This window comes from Callithrix jacchus, chromosome 1 (genome assembly GCF_049354715.1).
Source record: "Callithrix jacchus isolate 240 chromosome 1, calJac240_pri, whole genome shotgun sequence".
NCBI lineage: Eukaryota > Metazoa > Chordata > Mammalia > Primates > Cebidae > Callithrix > Callithrix jacchus.
The window spans coordinates 162,264,391-162,280,914 of NC_133502.1; the positions used below are offsets into that span (position 1 = coordinate 162,264,391).

General features: G+C 47.5%; 1 protein-coding gene across 33 annotated transcripts in view; it reads left to right on the forward strand.

Moving 5' to 3' along the window:
- ZNF618 (zinc finger protein 618) overlaps positions 1-16,524 on the forward strand; it is a 182,543-nt gene that overhangs the window by 91,863 nt on the left and 74,156 nt on the right. For all 33 annotated transcript variants that reach the window (XM_035255332.3, XM_035255426.3, XM_035255342.3 and 30 more), the window contains exon 2: positions 791-834. In XM_035255332.3, the coding sequence (XP_035111223.1) occupies positions 791-834 (44 nt within the window). The remainder of the gene's footprint in view (positions 1-790; positions 835-16,524) is intronic.

Here is a 16,524-nt window from a genome sequence, read left to right on the forward strand (position 1 = left end):
ACACCCAAATAAAAGAGATTAAGAACTGGCACTCTCTTGCCTTCTCCTGCTCATAGGGTTGGGGGAAAGAATACTTTAACATAATAGGATTTTTTTCCTCTGGTTGGTAGGAATAAATCTACAGCTGCTGTTTTATTGGAAATCCCAGCTGAAAATAAAAATGGTGCAATTCAATCTTAGATTTAGCTGGTTACTTACTTTTCACTGAGTCCCCAGGGCTGTGCAGTTGCTGAGTTTGTGTTGGCAGTGGGTGCTCAGTGGGGTTGTTTTTTTTTTTTTGAGATGGAGTTTCACTCTTGTTACCCAGGCTGGAGTGCAATGGCGCGATCTTGGCTCACCACAACCTCCGCCTCCTGGGTTCAGGCAATTCTCCTGCCTCAGCCTCCTGAGTAGCTGGGATTACAGGCACACACCACCATGCCCAGCTGATTTTTTGTATTTTTAGTAGAGACAGGGTTTCACTATGTTGACCAGGATGGTCTTGATCTCTTGACCTCGTGATCCACCCGCCTCGGCCTTCCAAAGTGCTGGGATTACAGGCGTGAGCCACCATGCCCAGCCCTCAGTGGGGTTTAAAGGGCAAGCAAATGGGGTTGTGGGGATGTGTCCTGACTCCCTCTTACCACTAGGTACATGTTTTTCCAGCCTGGAGGAGTGGAGTGGAGTGGAGTGGGGGCTTATGGCCAGCTCACCCCACTTCTGGTATTCAGTGGGAGCTTGGCGGGTGGCAGTGGGTTGATTCTGTGTCTTCCACCTTGGCTGATGTAAGTGTTTTGGGTTTCTTTTGCAGGCTGACGGAGCCAGTGCAGCTGGAAGGAAAAGCACCGCGAGCAGGTACACTCCGCTTGTCCACTCCTCCACTCAGATCTTCTTGACTAACAGCTGCCACTCTCTGGTCCTTACCTTCCCCCTGAAAGGATGGATGGTCCAGGCCAGCCCTCCTTCGTTAGAAGTATCCAGACTCCCCCAGAGAATGTGAGGTCATGGAAAGCATTTTCCATGTGGGTACCTGGGACCAGAATCCAAGGATGGTTCGTTCCTGAACTGGCCATTGGCTGCTCAAGTTGAGAACTTAAGAATGAAGCATAAGACTAGGCAGAAAGACCTGGGCTGGAATCACAGCTGGGCTGCTGCATGGCGAACTCCTGGGCAGCCAGTTCCATCCTTGTCTGGAATTCATTGGCCTATGTGCAAGTGTCGTGTGCTCATGTCTCTGAACCAGTCATGCCAAAGCAGGGATGGGATACTCTGACTAGTTGGGGGTGGGAGAGTCTGTCCTCACCCTCAAGGATAGCTGGAGAGGGGAGAGACTGGACTGTTTTTAGCAAAGAAGGGACAAGGTGATACCAGATAGGTCCAAGCTGTTTACATCATGACAGGTAGCACAGGTAGGACTTGGTGATGTCAGCACCCATGCTGCGGCTGCTGTTGCTGCTGTTCTGTTGGGTAGAGCAAGCCTGGAATGGCCACATGACCTTTATTTGGGGCTTTGAAGGCAGAAAGAAGGTAAGGGACAGATGAGAGACGGCTCCCTAGAGCACATACATAAGTCTATAATCGATCCTAGGGTCACCTGTTAGAGCTGAGGGTCAGACTGTGAATGCCAAGCAGAAGAATTTGCCCGGGTGCCTATGGAACACTAGTTCTTTAAAATGTTAATGGAGTTTTTTTGTGAGAACAAAAGGGTTCTTTCTGTAGCCAAATAAGTTTAGAGGACAGTGGGTTAGACAAAATTAAAAAGGTTTATTTGCTGTGGGACTTTCCAGATTTTTTAATATGGTAATATGTGTGCTTGAGAAGAGACAGAGAGAGAAAGAGAGAGAGAGAGAAAGAAAGAGAATGAATCATGTTTCTCAGACTTCTTAACCATGGGACCCTTTTATTGAAGTTTATTGCATTGAGCAAGTGTTCCTTGGACCGTACTTTGAGAAACCATGGAGAGATACTGACATTCTCTGAGCAGGAGAGTAATGTGCTGGGCTTGGTGTTTCGGGAATACCACGCTGGAGTCCATTTGTTGGGTGGATTGGAGACTAGTGGAACAGAGGCCATGATACCAGGCCAGAGGTCCATGGAATCTGGAGACCTGTGTTGTGTGGCAAATATTTTATGCTTTGCAGGCCATATGATCTCTGTGGCAGTTTCTCAGCTCTGCCAGAATAATGCTGAAGTAGCCATGGTGATACATAAATATGCCCATAAATGGCTACAGTTTGTCAACCCCCAGTCTACACTGACTCCTGCCTGAGAGCCTCTGCAACTGCTGTTCCCTGCACCTGGAATGTTCTTTCTCTGATGAGTGCCCTTTCATCTTTCTGATCAGAGTCAGTTCTACCCTCAGGGAAGCTTTCCCTGACCCCCTGTATCAAGGGACCTGCGCCCCAGTCTGTGGTGTGTGGCTTTCATAGCTCTTTAACTATTTCATTTTCATTATTTGTGATTTCATTTCCTTCCCTGTGTTCCTTTTTTTTCTGTCTCTCTCAGAGTGCCAGCTCCATAGGCAGGGAACACATCTGTCTTATTCACTGCCGTGGCCTGGCCCCTAGCAGGCTCTCAGTACGTGTTTATGGGATGGGGACACTAGATGAGATGGAAGAAGACATGGGAGTGACGCAGGGACAAGGAGTGTGGAGAGGAGCAGGTAGAGCTCAGACAGAGATGGTGCACTTGGGCTTGTGGTCATAGCGGGTGGCACATGTAGCCAGCAGCTGCCCATCGTTTTGTGTTTCTCTCCTGGGCCCCTAGGAGTGGGATTTGTGTGTGAACAGTGTAGGAGGCTGTGGCCTGTGGGGCCGTGACAGTCCTCATACTGGTGCCTGGAAGTGTTTCTTGGATCGGTATATCAGGACTGGAAGGGGCCTTGATTTGGTCTAGACCACCGTCTCATTGTGCAGAGGGGAGATTGGGGCCTTTGGGAGGAAGGGCCCTGCTCAGGGGCATATGATGAGTCAGTGGCTGTGTTGGGCCTTGAACCTGTCAAAGCTGGTACCTTCTCCATTCCTCAGTGCTGTCCCCAAGTGAGGGTCTAGACAGCCTCTCCCATGCCCCTCCCACTTTCACTAAGCACCTGCTCTGGTAGTGCCATGTGCTATGAACTCAGATGGGTTAGATGCTGATTTATCCACACGAGTAGACGTTCAAGTGTCTCCTGCATGGCAGGCACTATTCAAAGCACTGGGTGAATGAAGAGACCAAGCACCACCCACCCCTTGTCAGTCTGGTGGGAATGTGGTCTGCCCTCACTTTCTAATGCATGAATCTCTCTTACACGATCATCTCTGCCTGGTGATTGTAACCAGAGGAGATCAGGCGGGTTTTCCCATGGTGGCTGCCTGAAGGTCTGAATTGAGGATTATCCCTGAAGGCTGTAGTCAGTGGAAGAATGCTGAGACTGATTAGAGATGCCTGCCCAGTCAGAGGAGGGGGAGAGTAGCAAGTGAGACATGGATTTGCTCTTGCTGCTGTCTAGGCTTTCCATCACACATACTCTGTGACTGAGCCTGTGTTCCTACCATGGCACCGGAATACATACCAGGACGGGCCACCCAAACCTGGGGTCGTGTATGGCTTAAGGTATAAAAACAAGACTTTCTAATAGTAGTGACTACCATTTGGTCAACAGTTCCTTGTCAGGCTCTGAGCTAAGTGATTGATGTGTATTAATTTATTAATTTTTCTTTTGTTTGAGACAGGGTCTCATTCTGTTGCTCAGGCTAGAGTGCAGTAGTGCAGTCTCTGCTCACTGCATCCTATACCTCTTGGGCTCAAGCAATCCTTCCATCTCAGCCTCCCAAGTAACTGGGACTACAGGCAGGCAGCACCACCCCTGGCTAATTTTGGCATTTCTTTTGTAGAACTTATCACCACGTTAACCCAGGCTGGTCTCATACTCTTGAGCTCAAGCGATCCACCCATCTCGGCCTCCCAAAGTGCTGGGATTACAGATGTGAGCCACCATGCCCAGCCTTCATTTAGTTCTATGTAATCTTTATAACAACCTCATGAAAGAGGTACTCTTATATTCCCACTTTACAGACAAGGAAGCTGAGCACAGAGAGGTTTACAGGCCCAGGGCTGCCTAGGTGGAGGTAGGCAGTAGAGCCAGGATGTCTACCCGAGTCTTCTGTGACACGTGCACTTAATCCCCACGCCCTCCTGCTTCTCTGTGGGAAGGGATCAGTTAACGCGTGTTACGGCAGCCTGCTTGGGGCTGGGGACTGTGCTGTAGGCTGGGGGGCCTATCAAGAAGGCAATATTCTGGAGGAGCTCACAGGCAAGTTTATATTGATTCTATGATGAAAACTAATCCTTTGAAAGACCAACACACTGTTACTTATATAGTGACTTAATGTTCAGTATGAGAAGTGAATTCTATGTTAAACGTTAAGAGAACATTGTTGGGCTGGGCGCAGTGCCTCACACCTGTAATCCCAGCACTTTGGGAGGTCGAGGCGGATAGATCACTTGAGAGGTCATGAGTTTGAGACCAGCCTAGCCAACGTGGCGAAATCCCGTCTCAACTAAAAACAAATACCAAAATTAGCTGGGCATGGTGGTGTGTGCCTGTAATCCTTGCTACTCAGGAGGCTGAGGCAGAAGAATCACTTGAACCCAGGAGGTAGAGGTTGCAGTGAGACGAGATCATGCCACTGCCTTCCAGCCTGGGCAACAGAGTGAGACTCTGTCTCAAAAAGGAAAAAAAAAAAGAGAGAACATTGTCGGTGTGGTGGCCTTAGCTGATACCCTTGGTGACCTGACCATGGCCAGGCGGGATTTAGATGGGTGGACACTTTGTAGAACATCAGAGCTCATGTGATCCCTGCTTCAGATGGAGAAATGAAGGTGCTAAGGTTCCCCAAAGTCAGAATTAGGCTAGCCGGCTCTGGGCAGAATGACCTTGAAGGACCCCCAGCCCTCTAACGTGGGCCCTCACCCCCAGCTCTGCTATGGCACAGTCTGCTACCATGCCAGGGTCCGCTTTCATCCCAGCGCCTTCCTCTTGGCCTGGAACACATAATGCTATTTCTCCAGAGGGCCTCTGGCTAAACCCCAAAATCAACAGCATGGGCTGCTAAGGAATTAGTGTTAAATTGAGGGGGACAAAGAGAGGTGGTGTTTCTGATCTTAAGAAACAACTGAATGTGATTTGGTTTAGTTCCCTGTAACCCAGCCTCGGTCAATTTTACAAGACCAGTGATCCCAGCACTTGAGGTTAATGTTGACCTGGTGTGCAGGTTACAAATCACGTAGCACAACTCCAGCCAAACCCCACTTATTCTAAGGGTTGGGTGGGGGGCGCGGCTGTGGGGATTTAACTTTGGAAAATTCTGAAGGAAGTGCAGTTTGTATAATCAAGTAAATATATTACAGACTTGGCATAATAAAGAATTACATATTTTTTTCTTTTGTCAGCTGCAGCTTTTCAGAGCTGGAAGGACTATAAAAAATCTAATCCAACCCTTCGATTTTGGAGATAAGGAAACCTGGGCTGGAAGAGGTTAAAGGACTCATTATGTTGCTGTAGGTCCTAGTTGCCCTACAAGTGAACAGGATCTTGTAGACAAGGAGACTGGGAAGGAGAATATGAAAAAAATCAAATGTCATCCATTCATTCCACAAATATTTACTGAGTGCTTGGCACTGACCTGGGTGCTGGAGACACAGCAGTGAGTGAAACAGAAATCCCTGCCCTTGTAGAGCTGATGTTGTAGTGGGAGTGGAGCAGCTGTAATCAATATGTAAAATATATGCTTGTTAGGTAGTAACAGGTGCTGTGAGGGGGGAAGCAGAGGAGGTCTGGGAGAGTGTGAGACAGTGTTGCCGTCTCATTTGAGCGTTCACGGAAAGTGAGTCATGAACAAGGACCTGAAAGAGTTGCAGGAGCAGACCAAGCAGTCATTTGGGGGAAGTGCATTCCAGGCAGAGAGAACAACAGGTGCAAAGACCCTGGAGCTGGAGCAGTAGCAGGGAGGTGGGTGTGGCCGCGGAGGCCCCTGGAGACCGCTGTCAGGACCTTGGCCATTCCTCTGTGTGAGATCAGGAGCCACTGGGGAGTTTGAACAGAGCAGTAGCATGATAGGATTTGATTTTAAAAGGATCATTCTGGCTGCCAGGAGGAGAATAAGCAGCAGGGGATAAGATGTGATGATAGGTGTTGCCAAGTGTTCAGGACAGACAGGACCTTAGACAGGAGGCTTAGAGCTGAGTTTCTGAAGGGCTTTTTTTTTTTTTTTTCAGGCCTGAGGACTTTAGTTCAGCAAAGGATATGTGTAGCCTGCATCCAAAAATGCACAGCCTCCTGCTTGGTTCTGGGATGGCCCCAGAGTGGAGCAGCTGTACTCCCGTGGTCCTCATTCTCCATGCCCCCCTGCACCCCTGGCCTGGTCTGTCGAGCATCTTTCTCGCCATCTCTTCAGCCCTGCTAAGGGCCAAGTGGCCTAGGGCAGAATGGAAGAGCCCAGACTGCCTGGATTCAGATTCTGGCACTGTCCACTGCCTGGTTGTGTGACCTTGGGCTCATTACCTAGCCTTCCTGCAGTTTGGTTTCCTCATCTGTAAACTGGGGATTATATTAGTATCTCCTTCGTAGTATCGTCAATGAAGATTAGGTGTAATCATATGTATACCCTTACTACAATGCCTAGTTCAGAGTAGGTGTTCAGTAAACATTTATTTTTATTACTAGTGTGGTGGATTCTGGTTCCTAGGAGTGGGGTGGCAATTGATTCCTCATAGAGCCTGGACATTGGAGAGGATGACGGTGATGGAGCTCCTATTTGTTGAAGGCCTGCCATGATCCACATGTGTGTCTTGTGTCTCATTTGATCTTCCCAGCAGCCCTTTGAGATAGTGATTGGCATCCCTCTTGTTCAGGAAGAATTGAGGACAAGACTTGTCCGGAGTCACCAGATGGTAAAATGGCTTTCAATGTAGCTAAGTCTTGGTCTTTAATTAAGCCAAGATTTTTCACTGATGGACCATTTTATCTGATAACCACATGTGAGTGGCTGCAAAATTATTTATGTATTCTTCTTTAGCATTTTGGTTTTCAGAAGTAAAATAAAAGTAGCCCTAAACACCGCGATTTCATTTGCACAAAACTTCACAGCAGTACAGATTGAGTATTCCTAATCCAGAAATCCAAAATGCTCCAAAATCTGAAACTTTTTGAGCACCTACATGTTGTGCAAAGAAAATGCTTATTGGAGCGTTTCAGATTTCTGGGTTTTGGATTAGGGATGTTGAACTGGTAAATGTTATGAAAATATTCCAACAACTGAAAAAAAAAAAAATCTAGGGACTTCTAGTCCTGAGTGTTCCAGATGAGGGATATTCAACCTGTAGTCAGCCCAGTGCTAGCTAATGAAGAGTATGGTCTTAGCAGAATGAATTATTTGAGAACTGTGTATGTTTTGGGAGGGCATGTTTCTTCATCTTAACTCTAGATTTATGTTCCTATTACTGGAGCTCAGATTTGATTTCTAGAAATGTATTTCCAGAAATATTCTTACCCTACGAAAATTCGGGCAATGTTTGTCCACAAAAATCCTAAGCTGCAGGTTGAATGGGGGCTCATGAACTTATTCCAAAGGGGCCAGTTGCTTTTTTGGTGGGCAGAGTTCACTCTGCTTAATTAGTTACCATTCAACCTAGGCTCTGTAAATAAGGCAGATTCTTGAAAATTCATATGCAGTCTTAGGTTTGTCCTCTGGAGACAGCTGCAGAAATGCAGACCACAGTTCATATCCATCAAAATCCTTGGTTGGTTTGTGCCAAAGGGCACTTGAACTTGGGGTGGTCCAGCAAAGGGACTTGATGGGAGCCTCTGAGGAACTCTGTCCTCCCATCCAGCACAGGCCCCCCACTTATACTCCTTGAGCAAAGTAGGAAAGTTCTTCTTGTGAACCTGTGGCTGTTAGTTCAGAGTGTTCAGGGTCTTGGCTTGTCCTGCAGCTGGGTGTTGAGAATGCTAAGTAGGAGGACCTGACCTAGTTGCTTCTTGAGGCCTTCAGTAACTCAGGTCCTTGATCTGAGAAGGCAACCAGGAAATTTCCATGACCTCGCCATCTGCCTGGCTCTGCTGACAGAAGAGAACATGCCCACCCTTGGTGCGAGCAGCCTCCAGACTCCACACAGAGTTGCTGGTTTACAGTGTCGGGACACCTCAAACCCACCTTCTTGATCACTTCTGCCTGCCCGTCCTGCAGTGGACCTGGCTGTGGCGTGGGTCTCCCATCTCTCCTCCTCACTGCTGCATGGAGGGTGGACTTGCCCTCTACTCCTTTTATTTTCACAGGGACTAAAAATTCCTCCTCTACTTCGATTTATGAGTACTCTCCTGACAGCCTGTGAGCTCATCTCTTTAATAGTTAACCTAACTTTTCACATTTTATTTGGTGTGCTTAGTAGGGGTGGGATAAAAGAACTAATATATATGAGTTTCTATTAGGTATGTGACACCTTGCATCCTTCCATCCTTTAATCTTTTTTTTTTTTGAGATGAAGTCTAACTCTTGTCCTCCAGCAGCTGGAGTGCAATGGCACGATCTCCACCTCCCAGGTTCAAACGATTCTCTAGCCTTAGCCTCCCGAGTAGCTGGGATTCCTGTTGCCTGTCACCATGCCCGGCTAATTTTTGTATTTTTAGTAGAGATGGAGTTTCACTATGTTGGCCAGGCTGGTTTCTAACTCCTGACCTTAAGTGATCCACCCACCTTGGCCTCTCAAAGAGCTAGGATTACAGGCATGAGCCACCACAACTGGCCCCATCCTTTAATCTTCTAAAGCACCTTTAGTGGTAAGTATAACAACTCTGATTGGCACATGAGGAAGGTGAGGTGTGGACAGGTTAGAGCCGCTAGCAATGAGCCCTGCATCTGCTGTGTCATTCGAAGCACCTTGTAAGGACTGGATCATGTAGTTAAAAGACTTGTGTGTGTCCAAGGGCAGCATGCCTCCAGGCAGTGAGCAAATTGGGGCTGAGTTCTTACCCTGGGGTATTGGGGAATGAGCTGGTTGGTTGTTACCTCCCCAGTCCTAGAGACTGCAGGGTGGAGGGGAGGAGGACATTTGTGATGCCAGTAGTGGAGCGATAGCAAAGCTATGTCAGCAGCTGGGCAGCACTGGGCATCAGTTGGCGACGTGGGCAGGAAGGTGGAGGGTTGCAGTCCTGCTGGGGGGCTTCCTTATCCTTTCATTCCTAGGAGAAGATGGCCAGAGGAGTTGGACCTCAGAGAATGAAGGAGTAGTTGCTAAGTTGGCCTTGGCACGAAGTAATGGTGAACAGAAGGAGTGTGTTTATCCTCTGTTTAGATGTCCAGTGTGAGGGCTCAGGGATGGCCTTGCTCTTTAGTGGTTGAGCTCCCTGTCTTCTGGGGTCTGCATGGGACCTCATGTGTGCAGGACGGTCTTTGCAGAACACCGGGTCTCTGCAGGACAGTGAGCATGGGCCCCTCATTGGCCTCCACTCCCCACCTGCCTGTTGGGGAGATTCTATCTGGGAGACACAGAGATGTGGCCCCTCAGAGGACAGTGCACATTGCTAATGGGTCAGAATTGCACATTGCTAGACCTACTGGAAAACGAAGACGGTGTGTCTGTTTAAAATGCCATCAACACCGCTTTTTCTTAACAGCCTGGGCAACCTTCCACATGCCCCAGCACCCTCGAAAGATGTTCCCAGCTATAACTGTGGAATCCCAGCCTGCTAAATTTCGGAGTTTGCGACTTGACAAGATTGCCCAAGACTTGCTTTCCCCCTCCCTAGGTTTAAATTAACCAGGGAATTTACTGTTAATATTTAAATCATATACTGTCTTTGTGAACTCCAACATTACCCAATGTTGTGGCTGACTGACACTGTACAATGAAGAAAATTAAGTGCCTAAGAATTATCTCTAACTAATGATATATTTATGCATTGTAGGTTACTTTGCATTTCTAGACTATTAAGAGTTGTTTTATAGGTTCATAGTTTTAATCTATTAATCTAATCTTTTCTACTTGACTATTAAAATATATCAGGGATACATGACAGAAATGGAAATACAGAGAATTTTGAGGGTTATTAAGGAATAGGTGATGGTGTGAGGATTTGAAACTTAGGTGAAATAGTACCAGACATGGGCCTCGCTCCCGGCATTTGTGGACACTGTGGTTCTACCCCACATTCTCTCTCAGCTCTCCCAGGCTAGTGATGAAGCTGTGACCTTTTCCCCATGATGGCTTCTCTCCTTGTCACTAAAAGCTGGAGACTCTTTCTATCTGAAGGACATGTTGGAGCACAGCAGCATTTGACAACACATCAGGGAGAAAGAGAGGCAGGCAATGACCACAGAGCCCAGGCACTTTTCTCTGTGGAAGAGGTGGGACCCCTCATTCCTTTCCTTTATTTCATGTCGGTGCTACTTTTGGCATCTACTATATGCCCGGTTCTGTCTGGATGCTCAGAAAACAGCAGAAAACAAGGAAATGTGTTCCCTGTGTCTTGGCCCTTCTGGCATTTTGTCATGTATATGTTCATTCATTCAACAGTGTTTTTTATTATTTTTCTCTTGAGAAAACAAAAATTATCCGAATAGTTAAAAGCCTGGACTTTGGAGTCAGACCTGGCAGAATTCTACTTGTGTCACTAGGAAGCAGGGAGACTATGAAAAAGTCACTCTGTTTCTGCAATCCTCTGCTTTCTTATCTAGAAAACAAAAAATACCCCTATCAGGCATTGGGCAGAAGGATGGCATGGTATACGTGTGAGGCCTGAAATGCCGCCCCCTGCAGGTCATAAGCACTCAGTACACCACAGCTGCCCTTGGCCTCACTCTCCGTGTTATTTGTGCCATGTGCATCATTGCTGTTCTCACCAGCATCACCTCCACCCTGCATGCTGGTGTTTTTCATCTGGTCATTTTCTGTTTGTCATTCAGCACACCTTAGCTGACACCTGCCAGAGGACCAGGCACAAGGCTACAAAAAGCAGTGGGGAGAGCCCTGGCCTCTGGAAGTCTTCCAGAACCATATGGAATTAATTAGAGGGCAGATTTGGAGTTGGGAGCAGGAGCCAGTTAGAAGCAGAGAGGAGCATTTCCAGAACCGCTGGTGGGAGAATGACGGCTCCTGAATTGTTAGTGGAGACAGCTACCCTGTCCCTTAGGGCCTGAGTCTATGCTGATTGGCGGTCATGATGGCGACCTGCACCCTCATGAGAGAATATCAGGGTGTTACCAGGCTGCTGTATCTTGGCATTTCAGAAAGTGGGAAGAGTGTGTTACATTTTAGGAAATTTTCAACAGTTCATTGGAAAGGATAAAGATACAACTTTGACACTCAAGAAATAAGCTTAGCCCATTCAGAAAATTGCTTCTGTGAAACATCTCCAACCTATGTTATAATGAGGGCCGGATGAATGAGTTATTCTTCAGTTCTGAATATTCACAGAAGCAGCGCAACCATCGACGGCTATGGTGATGTTGATGGCTGATCACAGAAAAGTCTTGCCTGGATCAGAGGCTACAGATGCCTCCAGCGCCATGCTGACATTGACCTTTCCTGGGCTTGGTCCTTGGTTCACTTGGTATACAGCCTCTTACTGCACCCATGTGCCAGCCACTGCTCTGAGTATCATGAACAAAGAAGACAAAATCTTGTCCTCCAGCTCACGTTCTGGTTGAGGAATAGACGGTAAAGTGGACAGATAGGTAACAGAGAACATTAAGTGGGTAAATACTGGGGACCCATAAGTGAGTTTCAGCCAAGGAGTGACAAGACCTTAGCTGCTGTGTCTAATGTAGATTCCAGGGCAGTGTACAGGGGGAAGGGAGACTGCTTATGAGATGTTTACAAGACGGGAGAAAGGGGAAGTTGGTTTGAACTGGAGTGGTGGTCATGGCATGATAAGGAGTGGTCAGATTCTGGACATCCTTTGAGATGGAGTTGGCAGGATTTGCTGGTGTTTTCACAGTGGGAAGTGACAGAGGAGTCAAGGATAGTTCTAGAGTCTGGGCAGGAGCTGGAAGGATGGAATTACTATTAGCGGAAGTGGAGATGGAGACGTCGGCGGTTGTTTGATTGTGTTGTCTTGGATTGCAGAGTTTAGCTGGAAGAGTGCTGCTGGGCTAGAAGGCAGAATTGTTTCCCCGTCTTGAGGGAAGAGATACAGCGGCAGGGTTTTGGACCTGTTAAATACGTGGTGCCTGTTAGGCATCCAGATGGAGTTGTCGAGTAGCTGGGGGTTTATGCAGGTCTGGAGTTTGCGGGGGCAGTTCAAGCTGGAGATACAATTTGGGATTCGCCACCATGTAGTTAATATTTAAAACAAAGAACGTAGCTGGGCATGGCATGGGCATATAGTCCCAGCTACTCAGGAGGCTGAGGTAGGAGGGCCACTTGAGCCCAGGAGTTCAAGACCAACCTGGGCAATATAGAGAGACTCTGTCTCTTAAAAAAAAATTAAAATTAAAAATGATAAATATGAAATAAAAGTATAAGTCTCCATGAGATCACTTGGGAAGTGAGTATGGATAAAAATACAAGTTCAAACACCACATGTTCTCACTCATAAGTGGGTGTCGAACAATGAGAACACATGGACACAGGAAGGGCACATCACACACTGGGGTCTGTTGGGGTGGGGAGCTAGGGGAGGGATAGCAGGGGATGGGGGGCTAAGGGAGGTAAGGGAGGGACAGCATTAGGAGAAGTACCTAATGTAGATGATGGGGTGATGGATGCAGTAAACCACCATGGCATGTATATACCTATGTAACAAACCTGCACATTCTGCACATGTACCCCAGAACTTAAAGTGTAATAAAAAAAATACAGGAGGTTCTAGAACTGTTCCTTGAGGGATATCAACTTGTAAGAGCTGGAATGATGAAGAGGATTCAGCACAAGAGGCAAGAATGTCCAGAAGGCCGGAGGTCTACCAGGCGAGCACAGAGCCAAGTGAGCAACCAGCTGGGTGGAGGAGAGGGGGGCCGGGCTAGAGGTTGCTACTAGAGGCATAGTCCAGCAGGGACTGAGAGGGGACCACTGGATTGAACAGTGTGGCAGCCACTGGCAGCCTTGAAAAGAGATGCTGTGGTGGAGTAGTGGAGGGAACAGCCTATTGGACTTAACAGGGATTACCAAGGAGATGGCCTGCTGATACCAGCAAATAGGTAAGAATCATTTGCACTCACAGAGTCAGTGTTGGGAAATGGGTAGAGCTGGAGGACTTGGTCAGTGGGCAGAGTCATGTCTGGATATGCATTGATGCATTTAACATCCCATGCAGGCCTGGAGAGTGTATTTAAGCTCAGCTGGAAAGCAGTTAACCTTCATTCCTAAGGAGCGGAGTTTTAGTCTAGAGGGAGTTAACCAAGTCATTATTTACACGCTGTGATTAGAGGCTTTTTTTCCACCCTTAACATTGTTAAAGCAGGTGAGGTATGAGAGTAAATGGCACCCTTTGGAGGAATAGCAGGGGTCCCCAGGCTGAATCTTGGGATGCCGATGCACGCCTTGCTTCCTGCTGTGTAAGGAGTCACGTGCCTTGCTGGGTAAATGTCTGGCCTCTGTAAGGGCCTTGGATGTCTCTGATTCCTGCTCACTCATTGTGCAGATGAAAAAACTGAGTCTTGGGGTGGGCAGCCAGCCCAGGGAATCAACAGCAGAAGTAGGACTGAAGGCCGGGATGCTGAGCACTGCTCACAGATTCTGTGACTTGGTAGAACTTTTAAGCACCAGCATTAATGGCAGAACGATGTGGAAATTGTGCCTGGAAACAAAGCTGCCACACTCCAGGCACCTAACGCCAGTGCAGACTCTCCTCTGACATGCCTGAAATGGCATCTGAAAGCTGCCACACTCCCAGGCACCTAACACCAGCGCAGACTGTCCTCTGACGTGCCTGAAATGGCATCTCTTTGGGCCTCAGATCCACTGGTAAGTTATTTGGTTGCACTGTCTTAGGCTGCAAGCTTTAGTGGCAACAGTACCAGGACAGGAGCCAGAAAGGTTTCCGACTAAGCTCCCCACTAAAAGCTATGTGACCTTGGCCATGCCTTTCCTTCATCTGTGTGCACTGAGTTCTTTCTGTGGGCCAGGCATTATGCTAGGGCTGGGGATACAGACGTGAATAAAACAGACCCAGGCCCTGTTCTATGCCTTGGTTTCCCCATCATGCCAGGCGTGATGAGGTGGGCATGAGCTCTTTGAAGAACTGTCAGGTGAGACCCAGAGAGACAGGGAGACTTGTTTTTGAAACTTCCCTAGGCAGAGTCTGCAGGCACATTAGCCGAGCCAGACACAGTAGCAGGGACGAGCAGGAACAAAGTGGAACAAAACCAAGAATGGTGAAAGATAGTAATTTACAAACGTCACTGCTTTGGAGCTGTTTCTTCAAATGTCATGTTGCATAATGTATTGGTTTCCTATGGCTGCTTTCACTTCTGTTACTTCATGACAACAGAAGTTTATACAATCCTTGGGGTCAGAAGTCTGAAATCAAGGTGTTGGAAGAGTCATATTCCCTCTGGAAGCCCCAGGGGAAAATCTGATTTTTGTAACTGCCCGCTTCTGGTGGCCATCAGCATTCCTTGACTTGTGGCCACATCGTTCCAGCGCTGCCTCTCTGGGCACATTGCCTTCTCTCCTCTGTAATGTCTCTTCTGTCTGTCTCAAATCTCCCTTTGTCTTATAAGGATGTTTGTTACTGCATTTAGGGGCCACTCAGGTAATCCAAGGATGAGCCTAATCTCAAGATCTTTAACTTAATTCCATCTGCAAAGAGACTTTTTCCAAATAAGGTCACGTTCACAGATTCAGGAGATTAGGATGTAGATGTATCTATTAGGGGGCTACCGCTCACCCCACCACAGAGAGAAAGAAGCCTAACTCTGTATACATCAGGCAAAAAGCAAAGCTGTGCATATTGAAGATGGAGGGTAATAGGAGCCTTAGAGCCCTGCTCAACACTGCGTTCCCCATTCCAGCCTCATGGGTGCATCTAAGAGCCATTGCTCTGGAACCCCTAGACCTTCAAGGAACATACTTTGAGAACCGTTGCCTTAAAGGCCAGGACTCTTAGGCAGCTTCTTGGATGGGAATCCACTTGGTCTGGCTTCTCTCTTGGTGGACTTGCCCTGTTAGTAACCAGTGACCACGGATTGCATGTACTTACTGAAAAATACCCTTTTAATGCTTGCCTTTGGATTTTATGTTGAAGTGTGTCTCGGGTTAAATATAAAATTCATAGCATATCTTGAGCAACTATTTTGTAGTTATCTATATATAAATCTATTTTACAGCGACACAAATAGAATAGATTATGGAGTGTCAGCATGTAGATAGATTCCGAGTGCTTTTTCACTAATATACCTAATGATTCGTGCTGAGAATATCCAAGGGCTCCACTGTACATTTAAATGGATATAATTAAAATAATGAGCTCTATTTTAAAAAATGATATATGAAAAAAAATTTTTTAAAGAAGTTAGAAGGCGCTGTGCCACTAATTCAAAGTGATATAAGTACTTCGGTGATTCCATTGTTATTAGGACACCTAATTAAATGCAAAGCATTCGAGAAAAGCATCATTTGGGCATGTAAATCTGAAGCCTAGAAGTCGGGGGGGGGAGGAGAAAGAAGTTGCCCATGCCCTCGTTGCAGCAAGGACTCGGGGGCATCACGTTTAAGGGAGGGGATGTTTATGTGCTGTTGTGCCCATGGGTGACAGAGGCTGGCTCACTGGTCCTCATGTTCTGTAAACTAAGTCGGGAGTCTGACTGGTCAGGCAGTTGCAGCTGTATTTGCCAGTGTGACCTCTGATTTGTTTGGGATGGGAGATGTGGGTACAAGAACTAGGGAGAGGCAGCTTTTCATGGGAGAAAGACATCCCCCTATGCCCAACTCTCAGCTTCAGGTGTTAGGAGCACTCTAGGTGACCTGAGGCTGGAAGTTCAGTGGATAGAACAAAGGATGGGGAGTCTGGAGATGGGCGTTCTGGTTTCGACTCTGCTACACACCCTGTGCCTTTGGAGAGGGCCTCTCCTGTGATGCATTCATGCCTGGCCCTGTTGCAAATGGGTAACCATCCATTCTGGAAACCCATCTCAAGGATCTATTCTGCTGTTCCAGTGGGCCCCAGGGTGTCTTAGGAGGCATCCGTCCCAGGGCCTGCTTACTGGAAGGCAGGTATCCTTTTGGTCATTCAGCAAATACCTTATTTATGGAGCACCTACTATAGGCCTCCTGGATGCTGGGAATCAGAGGCACATGATACTCCCGAGGGTCCCACCTGCTCTTAGGACGGGTGCAATCCGGTGAGCCAGACTGCATTTTCAGATAACAGGGCTGCAGAGGAAATAAAACAAGGCAATGAGCTAGAAGCGAGACTGGAATGTCAGGAAGGGCACAAGTGAGCCAAGATGAGTTCATTAGGACACTGCGAGGATGGCTGTCAGAGTAACCTCACCTGTACGAGGAAGATGTGGCATTCAGAGAGGGAGTCTGACTCCACCTCAGGCAAGCCAGGAAGGCTTCCCA